The sequence below is a fragment of the Hyperoodon ampullatus genome (genome assembly GCF_949752795.1).
Source record: "Hyperoodon ampullatus genome assembly, chromosome: 3".
Classification (NCBI taxonomy): Eukaryota; Metazoa; Chordata; class Mammalia; order Artiodactyla; family Ziphiidae; genus Hyperoodon; species Hyperoodon ampullatus.
The window spans coordinates 137,313,373-137,337,734 of NC_136916.1; the positions used below are offsets into that span (position 1 = coordinate 137,313,373).

The 24,362-nt window shown below is 36.5% G+C and overlaps 2 protein-coding genes across 6 annotated transcripts in view; one reads left to right on the top strand and one right to left on the bottom strand.

Moving 5' to 3' along the window:
- Positions 1 to 45: 45 nt before the first annotated feature.
- On the bottom strand, positions 46 to 14,752 carry TIMM9 (translocase of inner mitochondrial membrane 9). Its single transcript, XM_079699532.1, has 5 exons — positions 14,650 to 14,752; positions 12,016 to 12,104; positions 1,915 to 1,979; positions 1,465 to 1,560; positions 46 to 466 (listed from the first exon to the last, which is right to left on the bottom strand). The coding sequence occupies exons 3-5, from the start codon at positions 1,951 to 1,953 to the stop codon at positions 332 to 334; spliced, it is 270 nt and encodes an 89-aa protein (XP_079555658.1). The 5' UTR covers positions 1,954 to 1,979; positions 12,016 to 12,104; positions 14,650 to 14,752; the 3' UTR covers positions 46 to 331.
- Positions 14,753 to 15,945: 1,193 nt separating this feature from the next.
- KIAA0586 overlaps positions 15,946 to 24,362 on the top strand; it is a gene marked incomplete at its 5' end in the record, with an annotated part of 114,289 nt that continues 105,872 nt past the window's right edge. For 3 of the 5 annotated variants that reach the window (XM_079699604.1, XM_079699605.1, XM_079699606.1), the window contains 4 exons: positions 15,970 to 16,168; positions 17,069 to 17,139; positions 20,029 to 20,098; positions 21,034 to 21,103. In XM_079699604.1, the coding sequence (XP_079555730.1) occupies positions 15,970 to 16,168; positions 17,069 to 17,139; positions 20,029 to 20,098; positions 21,034 to 21,103 (410 nt within the window). Of the gene's footprint in view, positions 16,169 to 17,068; positions 17,140 to 20,028; positions 20,099 to 21,033; positions 21,104 to 24,362 lie in introns of all 5 variants that reach the window. The other 2 variants (XM_079699607.1, XM_079699603.1) reach the window with 2 other exon arrangements.

Sequence of the window (24,362 nt, forward strand, 5' to 3'; positions counted from 1 at the left end):
ATACATGATTGAACACATATTTTGCTTTAAAATTAACAGTCATAATTGAAGAAACCATGGTTTATTTCTCTAATCAAGTGACCAAGCTGCTGAATCTTAAGGCCTCAACAAGTGTTTCATCTTATTATTTTCATTGAACAATAAGACCTATTTTGATTATTCTGGTAAACAGCAACTTTGTTTCCCCAGTGGTTTCCGTTTGCCAAACAGTCATGACAGATGGTTTAACATGGTGGCTACTGCTTTCATGGGATTCTGTCAGGTGAATCCTCATTTCCAGTGCAACAGGTGTTGGCAATCTTTCATCAAAAGTCCATGCATTAGGACTTCTCTATCGTGGTTGGCCAAGGAGTCCTGCTTTGGCAGCCAGGGCTTCATTCTGCTGAATATGATATTCCTGAAATCTCATAGATATTCGTTGAGTCATTTTTAAATATTTCTGTAAGCAATGCTCTGAACAGGTGGTCTAGAAATAAAAAGATCCAAGAGGCAACACAAAAATATTAATTAAAAGAAATTGCATCTATTCTAAAAAAATAACCAGTGGGTACTTTTCTTTTCTTTGAATATATCTGAGAATTAAATGGTATTAATGAGTAGCAAGTGATCACAGCTTTCAATTGTTAATACTTTCATCCATTTACAAAAATTAATATATACTGAATGCTTACCAGTTTGGAGGTACTAAAAACGATGGTAAGTCAGTCCCTGCCTTCTGGACTAGATTTTCTGCAGGTATGTTTCAATATTAACTGAAATCCCACATTCCCATCTCTTATTCTGATTGTTAAAATGTAGGCCCAGTATCAGGTTTGTTCTTTTTAATGAGAAACTCCATTCTCAACATTCTTAATTTTCAACTTTTTACTTTTTAATAAGATATTGTACTTAGCATCTCTCAAACTTCGTCATTTATTTAACAAACACTTATTGATTGCTGGTTATATGTTAAGTTCTTGGCATGAATATTTATCAACATATTCCACTGGAGGAATTTTATGTCTCTTTTAGCCAATATATAAATGTTTTGAAGAGGATATTAAAAGTTAAGACTTCTAATAGGATTAGGCAGTATGAGCCACCAAATTCAAGCTCTACTTTTTCCAAAATTAACCTGAGTTCTCAAGGTCAGATAGGAAAGCCATGTCAAGTTTCTCTAGCCTGGCCATCTTGACTGAAAGCTAATTATTAAGAATCTTTGCTTTGGAACAATGTATTCAGCAAGTCCCAGGCATCTTCTCTAAAAAAGTCTGCCGTAGTTCAGTGTGGCTGTGATATTAAATTTGGCATCGTTAAACTCAATGCCACGGGTCTGGCTGCTTCAAGTTCCTCTGAGCAATGGAACATATAAAAGGTAGCCTAAATTCCTGTAATAACTAGGAACAAGCAAAATGCTTAGGGGGATCCCATTTATATTGTTTATGATGAGCTTAGAGAATTTTTAGTGGGCAAGACTTTTCATACCTCTTCAGGTTTTACTTCTCTTGTTGTGAAGTCTTTAACACAGTCCAAAAAGCAGGTTTCTGTAAGTTTATTGTAGGTTCCAAGAAATTCCTTAAACTACAAACAAATCAGAAGGTTCTTTAATATTTGGTTTTTAAAACAAAGATGTTTTAAATACTGATGTATTTAGGCAAAATACCCTGTAATACTTGAAATCAAAGGTTCTTTTGCTACCTTAAATGGGTATAATATGATCTACAAAATATAGTCAGATTTTCTAGTTGAATATTTATTATTTCCTGGATTATCTTTCAAATTATTTGAAAAATGAATATGCTTCATATCATTTAACATCCATCTGTGGAAATGAAATATAAATAGTTATTTTGTGAGATCACTGACTGACATGGTTATATACAGTAGTGCCTTAATTTTTTGCAAAATCCTTTTTCCTTAATTATAATACCTTACCTGTTTTATCTGATCAGATTCTGGTATTTGTGCAGCCATATTCGTTTGGTACGTTTATTAGTCACCTGATTTAAAAGTAAAAAGTTTGTCAGTCTGTATACAAATGTCTTTAGGCCAGTTGAAGGTAATCAAAACAAGCATAGATTTTGAAATAGCATTGAAACAAGTCTACCTGAAACTACTGTTCATATTTTATAAATTTCTGATTATGTAATTATATGCCCCCCCAATCTCCCAGGTCATTAATAAGAACCTTACAGTTTAGAACTCAATTTTCTTAATGCTAGCTATGAGAACCAAAGGCCCTATCTAAATCTCCAGTTTTAAGACAGTTTGCTCTGTTACCTTGCAAAGCTACGTATTAAAGTCCCATGCGTAGTAGGGTTTTATGGGAAAGAGCTCTCTGGTGTCTTCCTGTAAGTACTTAACTATCCCCCTGTTTCCTAATACAACTTAGATCTGTGCTACTAAAGATCCTTTTACTATCTCTATGTAAATGCAAAGGTTCTATTAATTAACAAACACCATCCACTTATTAATCAACAACACTCATGAAAGAGAGTTCTAAAAGACTCTAAGAGAAAGTTACAGGAGTTGTACATTCTACAGTTCAAAAAGGGTAATCACAGAGACTTACCAGAAACTTCTGAAAATATGACACTTTTGATCTAACTTGGGGGCAACAGAGAAGTGAAGATAAGGAAGTCAAAGAGTGTTTCTGAATTACTGGGATTTTCACATATCTTAAATGGAGGACCCAGGATCAGTTAATTATGATGTAAGAATGTATCACGTTATTTACTTATTCTATCCTGGCTAGTTCTAAAACAGATGAAATCTCATAAACTGGATGTGTATGTCATTCTTACTAGCTCATCAATTATTTAAAGTGGCTGTGAAAAGCACGAAATTTTCATGAAGCTCACATGGAGATTAAGTAGGAAATTCAAGCTTAGGGCAGAGCGTATGCTACTATCATGAAAGAAAATTCTCATTTTGATTAACAAATACAATCAATGGTAATTCCACTCCAGCATTCCCAACCATGTATAAAACTTTACCTCTTTTGCATTTATTCTTCCCTCCTCTTTTGTCCTTATCCTGTTAAGTTCACAAGTGTTACTGCCATTTTTAAAAAGTTATTTTTTCCACATGCAAGGGAAAGCACCAGTTCTTTTCTATTTGCTATCCTAGTCTCATGCCAAAATTCTGACTGTCTATACTTCAGGGAATCTCTGGTTTAGTAGTAACAGTTATAAACTATCTTTTCTATTAAAATTCTTCGATATCTGCTACAAACAATGCAGTAGAGGTTTCAGATTAGCCCAACATTCAGGCAGCTAGTGTGCCATAAACACCTAAAAAGTTACCAAGAATGCTCTTTATTCCTATTTTACTTCACAGCTTTATAAATAATATATATATTTTAACCACATAAACTACCTGAAAAATACCAGGAATTAACTGAAGGTCACAAGTTTTCAGGTATTGCTGTGACTATCATCATTGATATGTCCCAGGTAAGATACTTTCATTATAGTTACTCTTTGCTTACTTAAGTCATGAAACACTGATTCCACACCCTCCAACTATGGTACTGCATAGAAATACAAACCTAATTATTCCATTATTTTCTAATATCAACTTCAAATTTATTTACAGTTTGAGATCTCAGCAGTTACTATTTTGCTAGATAGATATGGGTAGATATTCATTCAGTAAACATTTATTTAATGTACCAAGTACTGTGCTAGTTATGAAACCAGCCATGCTTCTGAGGTAAGATGCATCTTTATAGCTGCTATAAAATTTTATCATTAACCAGCCAAGAAACAGAGAATCCTGTAAGTATATCATACAGTGAGGTTTAGGATTTGTGCTTCCAGGAATGTGGGGTAGATGTGCTTTTCCCTATTCTTCTCACTAAGTACAACTAAAACCCCTGGACATTACACATAAAACAAACATAAGACTAAAAAGTAGAAAGGAGAAAGTATATTAGCTAGGGCCCTTGGGACCCGAGAAACATCACAGTAGTGAATTCTCTCCCTTGTCTGTGGTCTCATATATCACAAATTTGGAGCTGAAAAAGCTGGCAATCTGCAGATGCCAGTTGGGGTAATCAAAAAGCCCCTCCGTACCCCCAGCCAAAAGTCTGCCTTCTCTAGCCAAAAGGCTAGGAAAGGGGAAGCCTATAAAACAGAAATCTTTTAAACAATAGCTGCTGTACTCCAGGCCAACACAGAAAAAACTTTGGTTCTCATCCCCACCCACATCAGCATAAGCCAGATAGACTTCCACCCTCACTAGGTTGTAACGAGACACTCCAACTCCCACACCAGAGTAGTGTCAGAGAAGGGTGATTAGGGAGCAGGGACTTTAATTCTTGCTGGGCATTAATAAGGACCCCTCCCCCAAGTGTCAGTGGAAACTGCATGGGGAGCCTAGACTTCCACCTCCGTTGTCAGTGATGAAGTACCTTTCTCCCTCCCCTCTCGGGGAGGCCTCATTGAGATTCAGGACCTACATACTGCCCCATGGTAATCAGGCCACATGCCCTCCTATGGTGTCAGTGGAGGCCACGTGGGGAGTAGTAATGAGGCACTCCAGTCCTCAGCCAGGGAGACACCAATGAAGGCCTAGTGGAGAGCCGTAACTCCTATGCTCCGCCAGCAGAAATGAGGAATATCACCCCCACCCCCTGACACACACACACACACACACCCCACCTACCCTCTCTAGTGACAGAGTGAGGAACTTGGACTTCTACCCTCACCTGGCAGTAATAAGGTGCCCCCCCCCACCATGAAGCAGTGTCAAAAGCAGTCAGCTAGAGGAGAAGGTTTAAACAAGATCTAGAGTCTCATAACACAAGATGCAAAATGTCTAGGTTACAAAAAAACAGAAACAAACAAAACTCATTCCAAGAACTAAGTTCTTAAAAAAAAAAAAAAAGATGTCAAACACTGATGAGAGATGTTAGAATTATCTGACAAAGATCTTAAAATAGCTATTATAAAAAATGCTTCAATGAATAATTAAGAATGTCTGAAACAAATTTAAAAAATATAAAAATCAGCAAAGAAATATAAGATATCAAGAACCAAATGGAAATTTTAAGAAGTGAAAAATAGAAAAAACCAAAAGAAGCTAAACAGACAGAATCAACAGCAGATCGGAGGGGATAGAAAAAGGAATCTGTGAAGGAAGGAGGAAGATAGAATTATCCAATATGAATAATAGAAAAATAGAATTAAAAAAATGACAGGGTACCAGGAATCTGTGTGACTGTGACAAAAGAACTGACATTTGTTTTATTAGAGTCCTGGAAGAAGAGAAAGACGGCAGGGCTGTTAAAGTACTAAAGTAATGGCTGAAAACTTCCCAAATGTGGCAAAAGAAGAGAAGCTTACACATTCAAGAACTGAGTTGCATTCCAAAAAGCATAAACACAAAGAAATCCACATCAAGATACATCATAGTCAAACATTTAAAAACTAAAGACAAAAAATTTTGAAAGCTGCAAGAGAAAAGCGACATCTTCTATAGGGGAAAAACAATTAGGATGATAGCAGATTTCTCATCAGTCAACCCAGAAACCTGTATCTAGCAAAAATATCCTTCAGGAATGAAGGTGAAATTAAGACATTCTCAAATGAAGGAAAACTAAGAATTTGGTGCCAGCAGACCTGCCTGAAAAGGATTAAAGTTCTGAGCAGAAAGAAAATGATAAAAGGAGACTTGGAACATCAAGGAGGAACAACATAGTAATAAAAATAGGAATAGGTACAGTACCCTTTCCTTTTCTTCTTGAGTTTCCTAAATTATATTTGACAGTTGAAGCAAAAATTATAAAACTGTCTAACATGGTTCTAAATGTATATTTTATTATTATTTTTTTCTTTTTTTTTTTTTTTTTTTTTTTTTTTGCGTTACGCGGGCCTCTCACTGCTGCGGCCTCTCCCGTTGCGGAGCACAGGCTCCGGACGCGCAGGCTCAGCGGCCATGGCTCACGGGCCCAGCCGCTCCGCGGCATGCGGGATCCTCCCGGACCGGGACAAGAACCCGTGTCCCCTGCATCGGCAGGCGGACTCTCAACCACTGCGCCACCAGGGAAGCCCTATTATTATTTTTTATTCTTAATTAGTTTTAATAAATCTGAATGCTTCTTATCATCTACTCTTTTTTTTTTTTACAACTTTATTGGAGTATAATTGCTTCACAATGGTGTATTAGTTTCTGCTTTATAACGAAGTGAATCAGTTATACATATACATCTGTTCCCATATCCCTTCCCTCTTGTGTCTCCCTCCCTCCCTAAATGTATATTTTAAATGGAGAAGGTAAAGGGAGGTAAGGCTTTCTCACTTCACTGAAACTGGTAATATGCTGACACCATTAGACTGTGATAAGCTTTGTATATGTCATGTAATACCTAGAGCAACCACTAAAAAAGAACATAAGGATATACACTCAAAAACATTATAGATTAATCAAAATAAATTACAAAAAATATTCAAATAATCCACAGGAAGGCAAGAAAAGAGAAACAAAACCAGAACAAACAAAATAAAAAATAAAATAGCACATTTAAGCCTTAATAAGCAATTACATTAAATGTAAGTGGTCTAAAGAATCAATTAAAAGACAGATTGGGGGCTTCCCTGGTGGCGCAGTGGTTGGGAGTCCGCCTGCCGATGCAGGGGACGCGGGTTCGTGCCCCAGTCCCGGAAGATCCCACATGCCACGGAGTGGCTGGACCCGTGAGCCATGGCCGCTGAGCCTGCACATCCGGAGCCTGTGCTCCACAACGGGAGGGGCCACAACAGTGAGAGGCCCGTGTACCGCAAAAAAAAAAAAAAAAAAGACAGATTGGCAGAGTGCATTAAAGAAATGACCAAGTATATGTTGTCTATAAGAAACTAACTTCAAATACAGTGATACAGACAGAGTGAATACAAAAGGATGGAAAATGATTTATCATGCAAGCATTAATACAAAGAAAATAGTGGATATATTAACATCAGATTAAGTAGACTTCACAGCAAAGGAATTTACCAGAGACACAAAAGGACATTAAGGGTCAATCCACCAAGAAGACATAGTACTCCTAAATGTGTGTGCCCCAAGCAACAGAGCTGCAAAATATGTAGAGAGAACTGAAAGGAGAAAAAGACAAGTATAGTTGCAGACTTAAACATCCCTCTCCCAACAACTGATAGAACAACTCAACAGAAAATCCACAAGGATACAGAAAAACTCAACATCATTAACCAACAGGATACAATCTACATTTATAGAACATTTCACCCAATACCACAGAATACACATTTTTTATTAAGTGCCCATGGAACACATACCAAGATAAACCATATCCGGGACCACAAAGTAGCCTTAATAAATTTAAAAGAATTGAAATAATACAGAGTCTGTTCTTAGACCACAATGGAATCAAACTAGAAACCAGTAACAGATAACAGGAAAATCTCTGAACATCTGGAAAATAAATAATACTTCTAAAAAATCCATGAATCAAAGAGGAAGTCTCAAGGAACTTTTTAAAAAAGTCACTGGACTGAATGAAACTGAAAATACAGCATATTAAAATTTGTGTGACACAGCTAAATCAAGTGCCAAGAGGAAAATTTTATAGTACTAAATGCATATATTAAAGAGGAAATGCCTCAAATCAACAATCTACTTTTTTTCTTTTTACCTCAAGAACCTAGAAAAAGAGCAAAATAAACCCACAAAGCATGTAGAAGGAAGAAAATAATTATAGAAATCAACCAAAATGAAAACAGAAAAGCAACAGACAAAAATCAGTGAAATAAAGAGCTGGTTCTTTGAAAAGACTATAACAGACAAACCTCTAGCAAGACTAACAAAGAAAAAAAGTCACATATTATCATTATCAGGAATAAAACAAGGTATAGTACCATAGACCCTGCAGATATCAAAAGGATAACAGAACTATGAACAACTCTATATACATAAATCTAACAACTTACTCATGAATTTACTATTATCCTGATATCAAACCAGACAAAGAAGATACATACAAGAAAACTACAGAAAAATATCTTCATAAAATAGACATAAAAATCCTTAACAAAATAATAGCAAATACAATTCAGTAATATATAAAAAGAAATATACACCTCTAATAAGTAGGGTTTATTCTAGAGATGTAAGGCTAATTCAATATTTAAAAATCAATAAATGTGATCCACCATATTAATAGATGAAAAAATAAGTCATGATCATATCAATTGATGCAGAAAAAGCATTTGACAAAGTCAGTACCCATTCATGTTAAAAACTGAAAATTAGGAAGAGAGGAGAACTTCTTCAACTTGGTAATGTACACCTACAAAAAAATCCTACACCCTGTACTACATAGTTAATGGTGAAAGACTGAATACTTTCCCCTAAGATAGTGAGCAAAGCCAGATGTCTGCCCTTACTACTCTTACTGAATATACTGCTGGAAGTTCTACCCAGTGCAGTAACTCGAGAGAAAGAAATAAGCATATAAATTGTAAAGGAAGAAAATAAAACTGTCCTTCTTTGAAGATGACATGATTGTGAACATAGAAAATCCCAAAGAATCTACAAAGAAACCCTAGAACAAGATAGTTCAGCAAGTCAGCAAGATCACAGTATACAAGATAAACATGGCAAAAATCAATTGTAAAAACTGTAATTTTCAATGTTACTGAAATTAAAAATACAATACCGTTTATAATCACTCAAAAAAAAAGATTTATGGGTAAATCTAACAAGGCATGTACAGGTAAATCTAACAAGGCATGCTGAAAACTACAAAATGCTGATAAAAGAAATCAAAGTATTAAATAAATGGAAGGACGCATTGTGCTCATGGATTGTAAAACTCAGCATAGTAATGATGTAAATTTTCCCAAAATTGATATACAGGCTTAATGCGATTCCTATCAAGGTCCCAGTAACATTTATTATAAATATAGACAAGATTATTTTTAAATTTATATGGAAAGCAAATGGACTTGAACAAATTCAAAAAAAGAACAATAAAGTGGGAGGAATCAGTCTACCTGATTTCAAGACTTATTACATAGCTACAGTAATCAATATTGTGTGATTTTGATGGAAAAGCTGACACATAGATCCATGAAACAGGATAGAGAACCCAGAAATAGTAACACAAACATGCCCAACTGATTTTTGGTAAAGATGCAAAAGCAGTTAAGTGAAGATAGCCTTTTCAACAAGTGGTGCTGGTACAACTGTACATCCATAGGCAAAAAATTTAACCTCAAAGTAAGTCTTTCACTTTATACAAAAATTATCTCAAAATGGATCTGGGACTTAAATATAGAATGTAAAACCCATTAAAACTTTTAGAAAAATAGGAGAAAATCTTCGGGCTTTAGGGCAAAGAATTCTTAGACTTCACATCAAAAGCAAACTACATATCTGATAAAGAACTAATAACTAGACAATATAAAGAAGTCTGCAAACTCTATAGTAAAAACACAAATAATCCAATTAGAAAATGGGCAAAAGACACCTCACCAAAAAGATATAGATGGCGAATAGGCACATGAAAAGATACTCAACATCGTTAGCCACTAGGGAAACAAATTAAAACCACGATATATAGCATTACACACCTGTCAGAATGGTTGAATTAAGAAAATACAGAGACAACACCAAATGCTGGTGAAAATGAGGAAAAACTGGATCACTCAGATATTCCCTAGTGGTAATGTGAAATCATATAGCAACTGTGGTAAACAGTTTGGCACTATGTTAAAAACCTAAATGTACAACTATCATATCACGCAGCAATTGCATTCCTGGGCATTTTTCACAGAAAAATGAAAACTTATGTTCACACAAAAACCTGTACATGAATGTTTATATACACTTTATTCATAATAGTCAAAAACTGGAAGCAATCCAGATGTTCTTCAACAGGTGAATGATTAAACAAACCGGTACACCCACACCATAGAATAGTACTCAGCAATAAAAAGGAATGAGGTACTGATACACGCAACAGCCTGGATGAAACTCTAGAGGATTATGCTGAGTGAAAAGCCAATCCCACAAGGTTATATACTATATGATTCCATTTATATACCATTCTTGTAATGACAAAGTTACAGAAATGGGGAACTTAGTAGTGGTTGCCAGGGGTCGAGGAGGGGGTGGGGGAGGAGGAAAGTAGGTGTTACTATAAAAAGGCAACATGAGACTTTTGAAATGGAAATGTCCTGTACCTTGACTGTATCAACATCAATATCCTGGTTGTGATATTGTACTAGTTTTGTAAGATGTTACCATTGTGGAAAGCTGGGTAAATGACACAGGGAGCTCTATTTTTTCTTACAACTGCATGTGAATCTACAATAATATCAAAAAATTTGAGGTTGCCCAGCTTTCTAATCCCTGCCAAAGAACAAGGTACAGTGTGCATTGTGGTAAATGTCAGTAAATGTTCAGAACTAGAGTTCTTTTGGCTTCCTACTCAGAAAACAGCCTGAAAAGATCCAAGAACTGGTAAGATAACTTTTGTGGTTAGGTGTTAAATGAAAACTTTGTTTTGTGGGAACTTAAAAAAAAAATACAAGAGCAATAAAACAAGAATTAAAGGAACCTGCTTTACCAGCAGGCCTCTAGCTCAAAGCACAAAAGGTTATCCAAAGACCTGTTCATGTTCGCTAATTATAATGCCAAAATCAGCTTCTTTTTCCTGTTCCTATCCTAGTATTTCTTCAGGTTAAAATTCATATATAATATGACTTTTTCAAGCAGAGGTCAGAGAGGCCGAAAGTATGAAATCTTTAAATGTTGTTTAACACTGCTGACTCTACGTCACTTCCCTCTTGGTATACAGCTCATAGTGACAAATGATGATTGTTATTGGGAAGTCTTTGAAGAGATATAGATGAGGAGCACGCCCAAATGTTGTTTATATGAATTTTCTTGATATTGTCTTTTTTTTTGCGGTATGTGGGCCTCTCACTGTTGTGGCCTCTCCCGTTGCGGACCACAGGCTCCGGACCAGGAAAGCCCGATATTGTCTTTTAATATACACTCCTTAACAGTATATCTCCTCCTTTAAATGAAATAAAGTTTATCATATTATAAGAGTAATATAACCTATTTCTTAAGAATTTGGAAAATAAAAAATATTTCTACTACTCAAAGACCACTGTGTTAACATTATGATTTCCCTTTCTCTAGAATCATTCAATTATATATTTTATTTTTTCAAATATCTTTCCAGACCCACAACTGAACTCAGGAGCTAACAGTCAGGGGACTTCCCTGGTGGTGCAGTGGTTAGGAATCCGCCTGCCAGTGCAGGGGACACGGGTTTGAGCCCTGGTCCGGGAAGATCCCACATGCTGTGGAGCAACTGAGCCTGCAAGCCACAACTACTGAAGCCCATGCGCCTAGAGCCTGTGCTCCGCAGCAAGAGAAGCCACTGCGATGAGAAGCCTGCACACAGAAAAGAAGACCCAGTGCAGCCAAAAATAAATAAATAAAAAATAAATTTATTTAAAAAAAAAAAGCTAACAGTCAGCAATTTTCTTAAGTCTGCCTGTATCTCCAAAGCTCTTCTCTGTAGTCACCAATATTAAGATTATGGTATACCTAACTGAAGGCAGTTGTTCCTAGAAAACACTGTAGATGGTTGAGTGAATAGATGATTTTCAAATTTACTTGCTAGTTTGTGTCTTCTGAGTCTTCCAGCATTCTATCTTGCAGTTATTTAATCATTAGTTATGTTGACTGACAAAGTCCAACAGCCATACAAACCACCTGATAGTGAGAAGTGGTAGAAGCAATGTGGCTGCCCTTTTATTTGGTCCTAATTACCAGATATTACAAGCAAATGTTTGTTACTGTAGAGGCAAATATTCAATCAGGGGATACCTTCTGGTTATATCCCTGAAACCTGAAGAGGGAGGGAAGGGATAGAGAGTTCTAGCATCTCTGGCTTGGGCCTTAGGAATGATTACAGCAATGCTAAGTAATTTTTGTGTCAAACAAAATATATCATAAAACCAGGGAACTTAAGAGAATTGTTAGTCATCAAGCTCAAACCTTTTCTGATGCATGAGTTTCTTTTCTGTTCTGGAAAAGTAGTTGTCCAACCTTTGCTTGAATGTCTCCAGTGAGGCCTGCTTTCTCACCTGGAAAATGAGGGGATTACAGTATGACTGCTGAGGCCCCTTCAAGCTCTAAGTCTGTTTGATGAAATCTAAACTTCTGCTGGCTAAGTCATTTTTTGAAAAGCCTTTTCCTTTTCAATAAGTGAAATTAGTTTCCTCAATCTGTTCTGAGGTTACAGTTATTTAGCATATGTGTTATTATGTATTAAAAAATACTTAATATCCTATTTTGCCAGGTAATATGTATGTTCAGGTGAACATGCAAGGATAAACAATTCCCAGAAATTTCTGAGTATAAAAAAAAAATAATAAACTAATCAGGATGTGGTGGGAAGATACCCTCCATTTAGTCTTTAGAATCATATGCAGATTTCTACCAGGTCTGGAGCCAAATTTCTAATTCTGTTCAAACTTAGTTTACAATAAGTGATTCTTCTGATGTCCTTGGCCACTATCACTATAACTGATCCTGGCCTCAGCATGGCTGGTACTGGTAATTGGTAATCTTGTGATTCAGGCAAGGATCATGAATGGATGATAAAACTTCTGGGTGATAGGTTGGGGAACAGGATATATGCATTGTATCAAAGCATCTCCACAGGTTACTTATCACAAAAAGAAAACTGTCCCTTTACATTGGGAAGATCTGCCAGTCACCACCTTAACCGGTGTGGTACCACCTATGTGCTATTCTTGCCAAAAATGTTTTATGTGATTGATTATGAGGGAATAATTAGGAACAGCCACAATTTGGGACTATGTGTAGAATGACTAGACTGGTCTTTTCTAAAAAAGTCTTAAAGGAAAGGGGTAGAAAGGGCTGTTCTATAATATGAGACTAAAGAATTAAGATAACTAAACAGTTGTGAACTTTGGAACTCAAAACCATTTTTGAGTTTTAAAAATAAAGACTTTTTGGGATAATTGGAGAAATCTGAATATGCTATCTTAGGTGTGATAGTCATATTGTGGCTATGTAATAGTATGTTCTTAAGGAGATACATGCTGAAGAAATAAGGGTTAAAGGTCATGATGTCTGCAACTTGTAAGTGGTTCAGCAAAAAAAACCTGTATATCTCTCTATATATGTATATAGAGAGATATGAGAATGGGAAAGAGAAAGCAAATAAGTAAAAGTGTTAACAACAAAAAAGAAATGAAAGAACAATCTTGTGAGCCATGTTTTTTGTTCCCGGGCTATCTGTTCTTTATTTGATAGGTGAGATGTCTAAACTGATCTGAGCTAACTTGCTAGATTGACATAAAATAGGACTCTACCACATGTCCCTTTACTTTAGATCATTTGCAGCAGCTTTAGGAAATTGTGCCTGATTAACTGGCAACCCTAACTTAATCAGAGCAAAACATTCTTTTGAAAGATCACTGCATGCTCCTTTTGGGTTTAAAGGATGGCTTCAAGGCCTTAAAGGATGAGCCTATGAGCACTGGACTAGATGGGGGCAAGATTACTTGGGTTTTTTTTTTTTTTTTTTTTTTTTTTTTGCTGTACACGGGCCTCCCACTGCTGTGGCCTCTCCCGTTGCGGAGCACAGGCTCCAGACGCGCAGGCTCAGCGGCCATGGCTCACGGGCCCAGCCGCTCCGCGGCACGCGGGATCTTCCCGGATCGGGGCACGAACCCGTGTCCCCTGCATCGGCAGGCAGACTCTCAACCACTGCGCCACCAGGGAAGCCCAAGATTACTTGGGTTTTAATCCCAGCTCTGATTAAAGGGTTGTAAGATCCAAAACAAGTCACATTTTTAATGAGTTTCTACACCTAGGAGCACACCTTAGAGGGGAAAGGTCACTTTTTCTTTTACATCTAAGTTTCACCTAGAAAATAAGAGAGAGAAATCATCTCAAAAGTCTCTTACAGCTCTGACACTGTCATTATATCTTTTAATTTACATAAATTATAAAACAAATTGTGAACAGATACTACCTAAAAGCCTGGTAATGAAGGAAATGTAACTGAAATACAGAAACTCATCAAGATTTAAAAGTTCTCTAAAGCTGAGCCCTTAAGGTCTCTTTTAATTCTAGGATTTCTTCTATCAAAGTAGACAGCTGAGATGTAAAAATAAATAAAAATTTGTTATTTAACGTTTACATCAGATTACATTTTTTGCTTTGATTAATCTTTTAGTAATGCATAAAGGGAAACGTTTAAGTAATGCATCCTCGAAAATTAGCAAATCAGATAAGGTGTGTTGGCCCTGGTCTTCTGTCTAGAGAGAATTTTTCAGTTAAAGAAGGGTTCAGCTCAAGGTCACAGGGTGGATGCCTTACAGTCTAACTCACTGTCCCAAAACAAGACCCCGACTCCCCAAACTTGGGTTGAAGGTGGCTCAGAGCCTCGTATTCGACCCTCGCCACAGTGATGACACTGTTCCGAGGCAGGTCCCAAACCCGATCTGGGGACGCGTTGCCCGGCTCCACAGCCCCCCATAGCCCCAGGTAACCGCGGCGGCCTCCTTCTGAGACCCTGCCACCTTTCCCTAGCATAGCTTGCAGTCCCCCCGCCTGGAAACCCGCGATTCTATGGACAGAGAAAAGAGACCATACTTAAGGATAGGCTCTCGCATCCGACACCAGTAGGAGGCTGCGGGGCTCCGCTGCCAGTCGAGTCTGGGGGCGGAGGATCTGGGTCAGGGCCGGCGCCGCAGCCTCTGGATGAACGAGAACACGTGGGAATGGCGATGTCAAATAGCTCTTATACCCTACTTCACCGATTCGTTATAACGCCGGAAACTCTAGAGGAAAAAGCCGATATCATAAACGAATTTTTACATCCCCTGAGAATTGATTTTTTTGATTGTCTGCTTAGACAAAGCTATTTCTTTCTCTTCAATGTCAACACGAATCTGTCGAAACTTTTTGTAAAACTAATTTACTTAATCTCGCGTCCCTAACGGTCTCCAGGAGCTACCCTGTAAACAGTCCCTAATAAACAAGATTGGTATTATCATCTATGTTGGGAGCTCTTCAGGTCTTGGATGAAACTCCCGAGTGTTATTCAATGTTTTAAGTCTTGTGGGGCAATGTACTGCCTTTAATAAAACAAAAAATTCACACCCGTTTTAAGCCTTTTATGTTGGGAGTTTGTTTCCACCCGGAGAGGGATGGAAGAGCACCGGATAGCGTTTAGCTTTTTGGTTGGATATTTGGGACGATTTCATAGCGCGCATGCGTGTTGTGTCTGAAGGGCGGGTTTAAAGGGAAGTAGGTGTTGACCCGCGGCTAACTGAAGCTGTCGTCAGGTTAGATCCGTGACTCTGCTGTTGCCGAGGGTTCGGAAGACGCAGAGGGGTGAATTTAGGTGTTTGATGGTTGCTTCTGGAGGGGTGTGTAAGACTCTTTGGCTGAAGAAAGCCATTAAGCTTATGTGGGTGATTTTGAAAAAAATAGCATTTCGGTTTTACCTGCTTGACTCCCTCTTCTCAAATTTTAATTCCGCCTCCACATGTGGTTGGTTTTGCACTGCCATCTCTCCGGTTGGGGTGTGCTCTGTGTTATTGTTATTATTGCTTATGAGGCCATTCTCTTGTCATCCTCACTTTCAAATAATTGGCATGGTGCATTAATAGACTGAGTGGGATTAATGGGTAAATATGTTCTAGTCGTCTCTAATCCTAGATTAAATACCAAATTGAAATTTCTAGCTTTGTGCATAGTCTGTTTAGACGTTTTATTTAAAAGTTGATGACTGCATGTTTCAAAATCACTTGAAATTAACGTTTTCTTTATCATACTCCCACTTTATTTCTTCTCCCCTACCCCTGCCCCCCCGAAATCCTCAAAGCGGTGAAAATTTTGTTCTGAAGTTTTATGGAGCCAGAAGAAAATTCTGTTCATAATTGTGGGACTAGTTTTGTTACCAGTAATATGAAAGCCTCTGAGTTTAGCCTGGAAAAGAAAAAAAAGGTTAAAATACCAGCGAGGAGACTTCGTGAGGTAGTTTCTCCAAATCAGGGAGATAATTTGCCTTTGCTGAAAGATGAGTTGTCCCGTGTTCCTCCAGCGTTGTCTGCAAATAAACGTCTTCCTGTTAGAACTGGGAAGAGCTTGAATGGAACGTTATGTGGTATGTGATTCCGAATAGTTTCAACCAGTTTTCACTTCTGTAAATCTTTAGTCTTTATTTTCATTTCGTTTTTTGTGTTTCAAAATTTAGAGGACTTTTAATGTTTAAATTCCTAAATATATGTCTAGTTTGTACAGGCGTTTGAAAAGTGACCCCTTTTCCTGGGAAAATGGACAGGCACCGACAGTCTACATCGAATAATACTGAATAGATAGAATGAATAAAACATTTCGTATTTTGTTTTTTCTTTGCGTGTTTTTGGCACACTATTCTTGTCCACATCTGTGATGGACACACTCAACTAGTGTAATGTGCTTACTTTTCACCAGTAGTGCTGGTTTTTTACTTTCTGTTTGGATAGTAGAAAAGCACAATTTCTGCCTTTTGATGGCTTCATGTCCCAATTCACTTGTCTGGAGCTCCCTGAAAGTGAAGATAGCATACGCTTTACCCACTTCACTGGTAATCAAATTAATGAATATAAGCGCAAAAAACAAAAGAATAAATAAAACAGCTTTTATAGTGCTGCTTTTGAGGGGTACAGCATAACATAGGCCTGCTGTTAAGTCAGGCTTTTATATCATGTGCATGTTTTATTCCTGGCAAATGATTGTACCCATAGTTTGTTCAAATCCAATAGTGTAATGATATATTTTATAACATTTTATACTTATCTCATTTGATTGTCAGCTCTGAGCCCTTATTTTCCAAAATATCAGATGTAAAAACCTTCATCAGGATATGTTTAAGTACATTTTAAGATTTTTGCATGAAGAGTGGCTTCCAATTTAATTAATTGCATTAATATGGAGTTTATAGTTCTTGAATTATGTTTGTACAGTTTCAAAAGGTAACATTCTGATTTAAAAATCACTAAAATTGATTCCTTTATTTTGTTAGGTTCATCAGACTTAACTTCTGCCAGAAATTATCAGCAGCCTCCATTAGAAAATCCCACTGTGTCAGAAAGTGTAAGCAAAAGGATTCTTAATTATGCTCATGTTAAAATTTTAAGTATTGGCAAATAATGCTTTTTTAAAATTGTTTGATTAGCAACAGACCTTGTTTTTATTTAAATTTCATTTACCAAAGAAATGTTTTTACAAACTGTAAGGTAAAGGTAAAGCAGCCGTAACAACATAATAAAAAAAAAGTGAGGTGTGAATTATATATCATTCAAACTATTCTGAAGCCTTTTGTGTACTTTTTTTTTTTTTTTTTTTTTTTTTTGCGGTACGCGGGCCTCTTACCGCTGCGGCCTCTCCAGCCGCGGATCACAGGCTCCGGACGCGCAGGCTCAGCGGCCATGGCTCACGGGCCCAGCCGCCCCGCGGCATGCGGGATCTTCCCGGACCGGGGAACGAACCCGTGTCCCCTGCATCGGCAGGCGGACTCCCAACCACTGCGCCACCAGGGAAGCCCGTACTTTTTTTTTGAGAGGTCTTTAAGAAATAATAACATGAAATTCTCATCATAACATTTTTTATTTATAATGCTGAAAATATTTGATTATAAGTATAATGTTTGGTCATGCAATTTAATTATACTTCGACCACTTATCATAATGTTGACCTATATATTGTCAATTTAACTAGTAAACTAAGAATGATATCGAAGCTGTTTACTTATGAACTTTGTCAAAAACTCACAATAAAAATGTATAATTTTGGGCTTCCCTGGTGGCGCAGTGGTTGAGAGTCCGCCTGCCGATGCAGGGGACACGAGTTCGTGCCCTGGTCCGGAAAGATCCCACATGCCGCGGAGCAGCTGGGCCCGTGAGCCATGGCTGCTGAGCCTGCGCGTCCGGAGCCTGTGCTCCGCAACGGGAGAGGCCACAACAGTGAGAGGCCCGTGTACAGCAAAAAAAAAAAATGTATAATTATGTGCTGTACTTCGTCCCTGAATAAATGCCTAGTTTTGGGTTGGTGTTTTTTGTTACTTTTTTGAGCAGGCTTTATTTAATGATTAATGGTATTTGAATTCCATTATTTAAATAATTTCCCAGATGTATGGATATGCTATTATTGTATAATTAAACATAAAAGGGTGATCTTTGGAAGATCATCAGGCAGGATTCTATTAGATTTAATACGGGCTCACAGCTTGTTTTGTGTAGATTTGCCTAATATAAAATATACCTGCAAAGCAAACCTAGTTCTTTATCATTTTACCATAAACATAAACTGCAATCTCTTTGCATTACGTTTTTATTTCATAAATGAGTAGTAAGATTACAGTGTGTATTGACTTGACCCTGCTATTTTAATGAGAAAATTAGTTTGTGTCTGATATGCTCACAATTTTAAGCTTATTTGGATTTGTTCCTATTCATACCTGTTTCTCCCTACTATTAGAAGATGAAATATACCTTTTCCTACTTGGGACAAATCCTTACACATGTTCAGAAAGAAAACAAAAACTTAAAAAAAATCACTATAGAAAATACAAAGAGAAGAAGGAAAAAAAGAAATTCCACAACTAAAATCAACAACTGCTAACATTTTGAGTTTCTTTTCTATGTGTATATATATTTTATGAAGTGAGACCATACTGTTTTATAATTTAATAGTATTAAGGTTATTGTTGCATGCCACTGATTTTTTTCCTAGGAACTTTTAATGGGTTCACAGAATTTCAGTGTATGTATGTACCGAAGTTTATTTGTTCATACTCCTGTCATTTGACATTAAAGTTTTTTTCCTCATTTTTTATAATATAAACAACCAGGTGATGAACATTCTGGTATATATCCTAGCTCATTTCCTTGTATTAATTTCTAGGTGTAAAGTTATTAGATAAAAGATTATGCACATTTTTTGCAGTGTTTCTAAATTGCCTCCAGAAAAACTGTATCAATATATATTCTCCAGCAAGGTCATGAGTAAGAATTAGTGGAGTTATTTCCCCCCGTCTTTATTTATACGAAGCATTAAAATTAAACCAAAAAAACCCCTGCCATTTTGATAGGTGAAAAAGGCATCTCATTGTTTTATTTTCTATTTCTTTTATTATTAGTGGAGGGGAAATTTTCTTCATTTATATTGCCACCTGTATTTACTCTTTTGTGAATTACATATTTATGTGCCGTGCTTTTTCTAACTGATTTGTGGGAGTTCTTTACATTAATTTCCCAGATACATTTTACTGTATTGTTAGCCTCATTGGCTATTTTTAGGAAGTTAACACCTGTTATCAGCAGATAGCTTGGATCAGTTTTCTTTTATGATTTTCTCTTTTCCCTTTAATGATTTAGCAGGGAAAAAATGTGTGTGTAAGGAAGATGAAGCAATGTTGACTGAACCTAATACTTAAAAAGTCATGGTGTCTTAGCACTGAGTAGAATCTTAGAAGCGAAGTCTAGGGTTACACATGTGAGCAGAAAGCTATTTGCCAGCAGGTGTCACTTATATAGTGAAGTCTTCTGAGACCACATTATAGCTTAGTGACAAAGAATACTGTGATTAATTTGTGATATTGTGCCATGCGTGGACCATCCTTACGAACTTCATTTGACTCACAGTGAATCACATTTTCACATTTAACTATAGCCACTGAGATGTTACATAAGTTGCTCTGCTGAGAGTACCAAATCAGGATTTGAATCTGAATTTCAAGGTCACAGTTGCTTGCTTGTTCACTTACCCATTCGTTCACTTGATGACAGCTCATTACTCATTCAACAAATCTTTGAGTAGCTTCAAGGTACCTAAGCATTATGGTGGTGCTGGGAATTAAGCATATAAAACACACAGTCCTGTCCTCCCAGGGCACAGTAGTCACATGGCTAGTAAATGGTAATTGATAAATAATAAATCATAAAGTTTATTTAGCCTTTCATTTCTTCCTTTCATATCTTAAAGGATTTTTCTAAAGATGTTGCAGTGCACGTGTTACCTTTGGATAAAACAGAAGAGAACAACAGACAAAAAGGTAAAAGGATAGATTTGATTTTTTTTGGTAAAACATACATAACATAAAATTTACCATTTTTACCATTTTTAAGTGTACTGTTCTGTAGCATTAGGTATATTCATATTGTGCAGCCATCACCACCGTCCATCTCCAGAACTTTTCATCTTCCCCAACTGAAACTCTGTACTCATCAAATACTAACTCTATTCCCCCTCTCACCATTCTACTTTCTGTCTCTATAAATTCCACTATACCTCATATATATGGAATCATACAGTTTTTGTCCTTTGGTGACTGACTTATTTCACTTAGCATGTCTTCATGGTTCATTTATGTTGTAACATGTAAGAATTTCCTTGGTAAGGATAGAATTTTAGATTTTTAGATATTCATTGATTTTTTTTTAGATAGTCATTAAACAGCCTTATAGTTTTTTCTTATTATTTTCATTTTTAATTAGTTTTTCCTTCCAAATTAAGCTACTAATGGAAACTCTAAAGTCCAGAAAATGGTTTGTAATGGTAAGGATACTTTTATTATTGCCAACATATTGCATAGGTTTGGTATTTGATACCTGTTTATACATGCTGAATTCAAGTTTTATATAGTCTTTGGTAAGATAATAGATTAAAATATGCATTGAAAAAATTTATTTAATGACATTTTAAAAGTAGTTGGTTTTATTTTCATCTAAGCAGTTTTATTGTTAGAGTTTGAACAAATGTCTCTAATTTGGCCCCAGGTGTTTTTACACAATTTTTTTCCCACAGTCTAAGGTTATAACTATTATTACTCAGTCATTTAATTTGTTTCTTACCTTTTTAAATTGAAAGGTCATATTGCTGAATCCCCAAACATTTTTTTTAGTTAAAAAGGTTTTTCTTTGAGTAGCTTATCAAAATTTAATAAATTTTCAGGAATCTAAAGTATATTTTTGTGTTTTGATTTTGCAGCAAATGACATCTTTATTTCTCAGTACACTATGGGACAGAAAGATGCTCTAAGAGCAGTTTTAAAACAAAAGTAAGTTTCATTTACAGAAAATAGGTGGGCCATTTCTTATGTTTCTATATGGTTCTCTAAAATCAGCTTTATTTATACTTTGCACCTAGGAAAAAGTTGTTTTTTTCAATGTGTGAAATATATATATGTGATAATATGTGTAAAGCATTTTTCATGGTGCTGGGCATGTGTAAAATACTCAGTGGCTGTTAACAATTATTATTATTATTATTGAAGATGTATTGTTCTAAGCACTTCATGTGCATTAACTCATTGAATTCTCTCAAAATCCAATGAAATAGATTCCGTTACTATCCCAATTTTACAGAATCCCCATTTTATAGATAAGGAAACTGAGGTAGAGAGGGATTGATTTTCCCAAAGTCATTTAGCAAGTATTCACTGGGCTGGGATTCAAACCCAGGTAGTCTGTCTTCAGAGTCCTCTCTTAGTCACCTCACTATACTGCTTATAGTAGTAGTCAAGTAGTTCCAAATATATAATACTTACTACTTACTATCAAAGGACAATTTAGACTTTTTCTGGTTAAGATTTGAGAAAGGGACAAGCTTAGCATCTGGATGGAGTGAAGGGGAATGTGGCTACTACTCTATTCAAATGCTTCCTCCCAACTTTATCTTTAATGCCAGTAAAATACAGAACCAACCCTGACAACAGCACCATGCTAAACATGAAAGAATATAACACTGGAGGAATTTTTTTTTTTATCATTAGTGGCAGTGGAATGAGATACATATTCTTAGGCTAAATGTATTCTACTCCTAAACCAGAGCGGCCTGGGACGCCCCTTAGAAAATAGGAAAATTTTTTACTTACTTTTGAACTCTCATTTTATTCAAAAAGGAAATTTTAGATTACTTCTATAAGTGGAAAGTTGGTATTTCTAATAATACAATGAAAATAAGTATATAACTATTAAAATTAAGTTTATTCTTTTTCACCTATAGTTATCCATGGTATACATATTATACTCTGGGAAACACTAACGAAATAAATATTACCTCCAAACTACAAGGGTGTGATCTGAGCCAGCCAGAGTTTCACAACTGGTTGTTTTGCTTAATGGTGCTTTTCCTTTTTACATTTGATCAGCCTCCAGTTCCCAATATGTGACATGGTGGTTAGGAGGAGAATTTGGATGGTAAATTGCATTCTGGGATTTGTAAATATATAAGAAAAGGCAAAAGTAAGGGCATGAGGGAGTAGTACAGTCTCCCAAATTCTATACTTGAACTAAAAATTGCAGACTACATCTGACTCATTTGGAGAGAAAGTGATTACCATTTCCATCCAGCTGACCCCAGGTGGAAGTGGCTGCTTGCAACCGTAATAGGGACTTTATCAACTTGCCTTCAAGTCAGAACTCTCAGATCTGAGAGGGGGAAGTTGTTTATATACAAGTGGACAGTGAGAGGTAACTGTGAACACTACTCCTCTTATCTTTTCACAGTAGATCTCTCCCCATTTCAGGAACAGAATTTTTTTAAAAAAGCAAAAAACAAAAAAACTAGGAAGGGCCTCTGAGAAGGTTATTGCAATGTAGAGAATAATAATTGAGTCAGAAGTATAAAATGACTGTCATACTGGGTTAAGAGAGATTTTGCTGTAGTTAGTGTCACTTGAATTTTTTTTTTTTTGAGAATGGTGGATGGAATTTGGCAAAGTGATTCTAAAATTTACTTGGAAGGACACACAAGTTGAGAATATATACACATACTGTTAAGAATACATACATGTAGAATGCACACAGTTGAGAATAGCTAATTTTGGAGAAACAGAAATGGAATGATGGAAAATCTGCCCTATTTGCTACTATAATATGCTGTAAAGCTGTGATAAAAGGTAATCAGCTGGAGCCTTTGAGGAAAGAAGAGTCTGTCCAGAGTGTCTAGAACAAGGATAGAATGTCCTTACATGTGGCTGGAGAGGTAAGCAAGGGGTGAGGTTATAAACTACTTTAAAGAAGTTTGGACTTAAAGAGAAATGGCAAATCATTTAAAAGTTTTAAAGTATGATATATTTTTCTTAAAAGGCTCACTCAGGTAGTTATGAAAAAATGGATTGGAAGAGGACTGGACTGGAGTCCAGGAAACCAGTTGACTATGAATTTTTCAGGAATCTTTTAAAGAGATGAATTAGATTGGTCCTGAGTACATTGGGGAGTGGTGGAATGTGAGGGTGGGAATCATGCTGGGCTGGAGAGGAGTACACAGGTTTGGAAGATGACCTGGAGATAGAATTGACAGGAATTGCTGCTTAAATGCGAGAGTGAGGAAGGAGCTAAGGATGGATCCTAGATTTTTGGCTTGTATAAATGCATAGTCAGTAGTAGTATTCATTAAGAAAGGGAAGCCTTTGGGGAATAAATTTCATTTTAGACGTAAGCAGGGGTTTGAGGTACCTATGAGACATCCAGGTGAAAAATGTCCGATAGGAAATTGAATATAAAGGTCAATTTCACAAAAGGGGTCTAAGCTGGAAATCCATAAGTCATCTGTATGTAGATAGTAGTCTAAGCTCTGGAAGTGATTGAAGTGACTCGGTGGGAGTGTGAGAGTGAAAAGAGATGGCATAGGGTAGGGCTCTGAGAAAACCAAACCTTTAAGAGATGTGCAAAGAAAGCAATGTGGCTTCTAAATGCTACTCAGAAAGTTTATCCAGAGGTGTAAGAGAGTATGGTCTTAACAAAACCAAGGGAAATGAGGTTCTAAGTTTGATAGCTGCTCAGAGGTAAAGAAAGATAAGGACTGAAAAGTGTCCATTGAATTGAGCAAGACGAGGTATTAATGGCCTCGGTAAGAGCAGTTTCAGTGTAGCATTGGGATAGATGCCAGATTCAGAGGATTTAGGAGTAAAGAAGAAAGTTCTAGAAAAAGACTAGAAGGAAACAGTTTCTTCTGAATGGGAGAGTTATGTGCATTTTTTTCTAGTTCTTTACACTTAGAAGCTCATTTGCTACATTGAGCATTTATTAATTTGATAATTGGAAAAAATAAAACTTTAAAGCCTATAAAGAAGTTGATGTCTAGCCTTATAATGTTATTTTTCTTGTTGGTCAATTTAATGTATTAATGTAGAATGAAAGATCTTAAAGGGTAAGTCACATTCAGACTTCAGACAGAAATTCTAAAAGATATGGATTATCTCAATTACATTTTCTTAGTACACCATTCAGTCAGCTAAATGTGTATTGAGCACCTACTATGTGCTCTTTCTTAGTTGCTGTTTGGTATAAAAGAAGTCCCCGGACCCCCACCCC

Bases quoted from the DNA above. Each gene is read 5' to 3' on its own strand.
- TIMM9 (XM_079699532.1), bottom strand. From the start codon at position 1,953: ATGGCTGCACAAATACCAGAATCTGATCAGATAAAACAG. The intron at 1,561-1,914 runs GTAAGGTATTAT...ATTTGTTTGTAG, and splicing joins AATCTGATCAGATAAAACAG to TTTAAGGAATTTCTTGGAAC. The intron at 467-1,464 runs GTATGAAAAGTC...TTTTATTTCTAG, and splicing joins GAGAAGTAAAACCTGAAGAG to ACCACCTGTTCAGAGCATTG.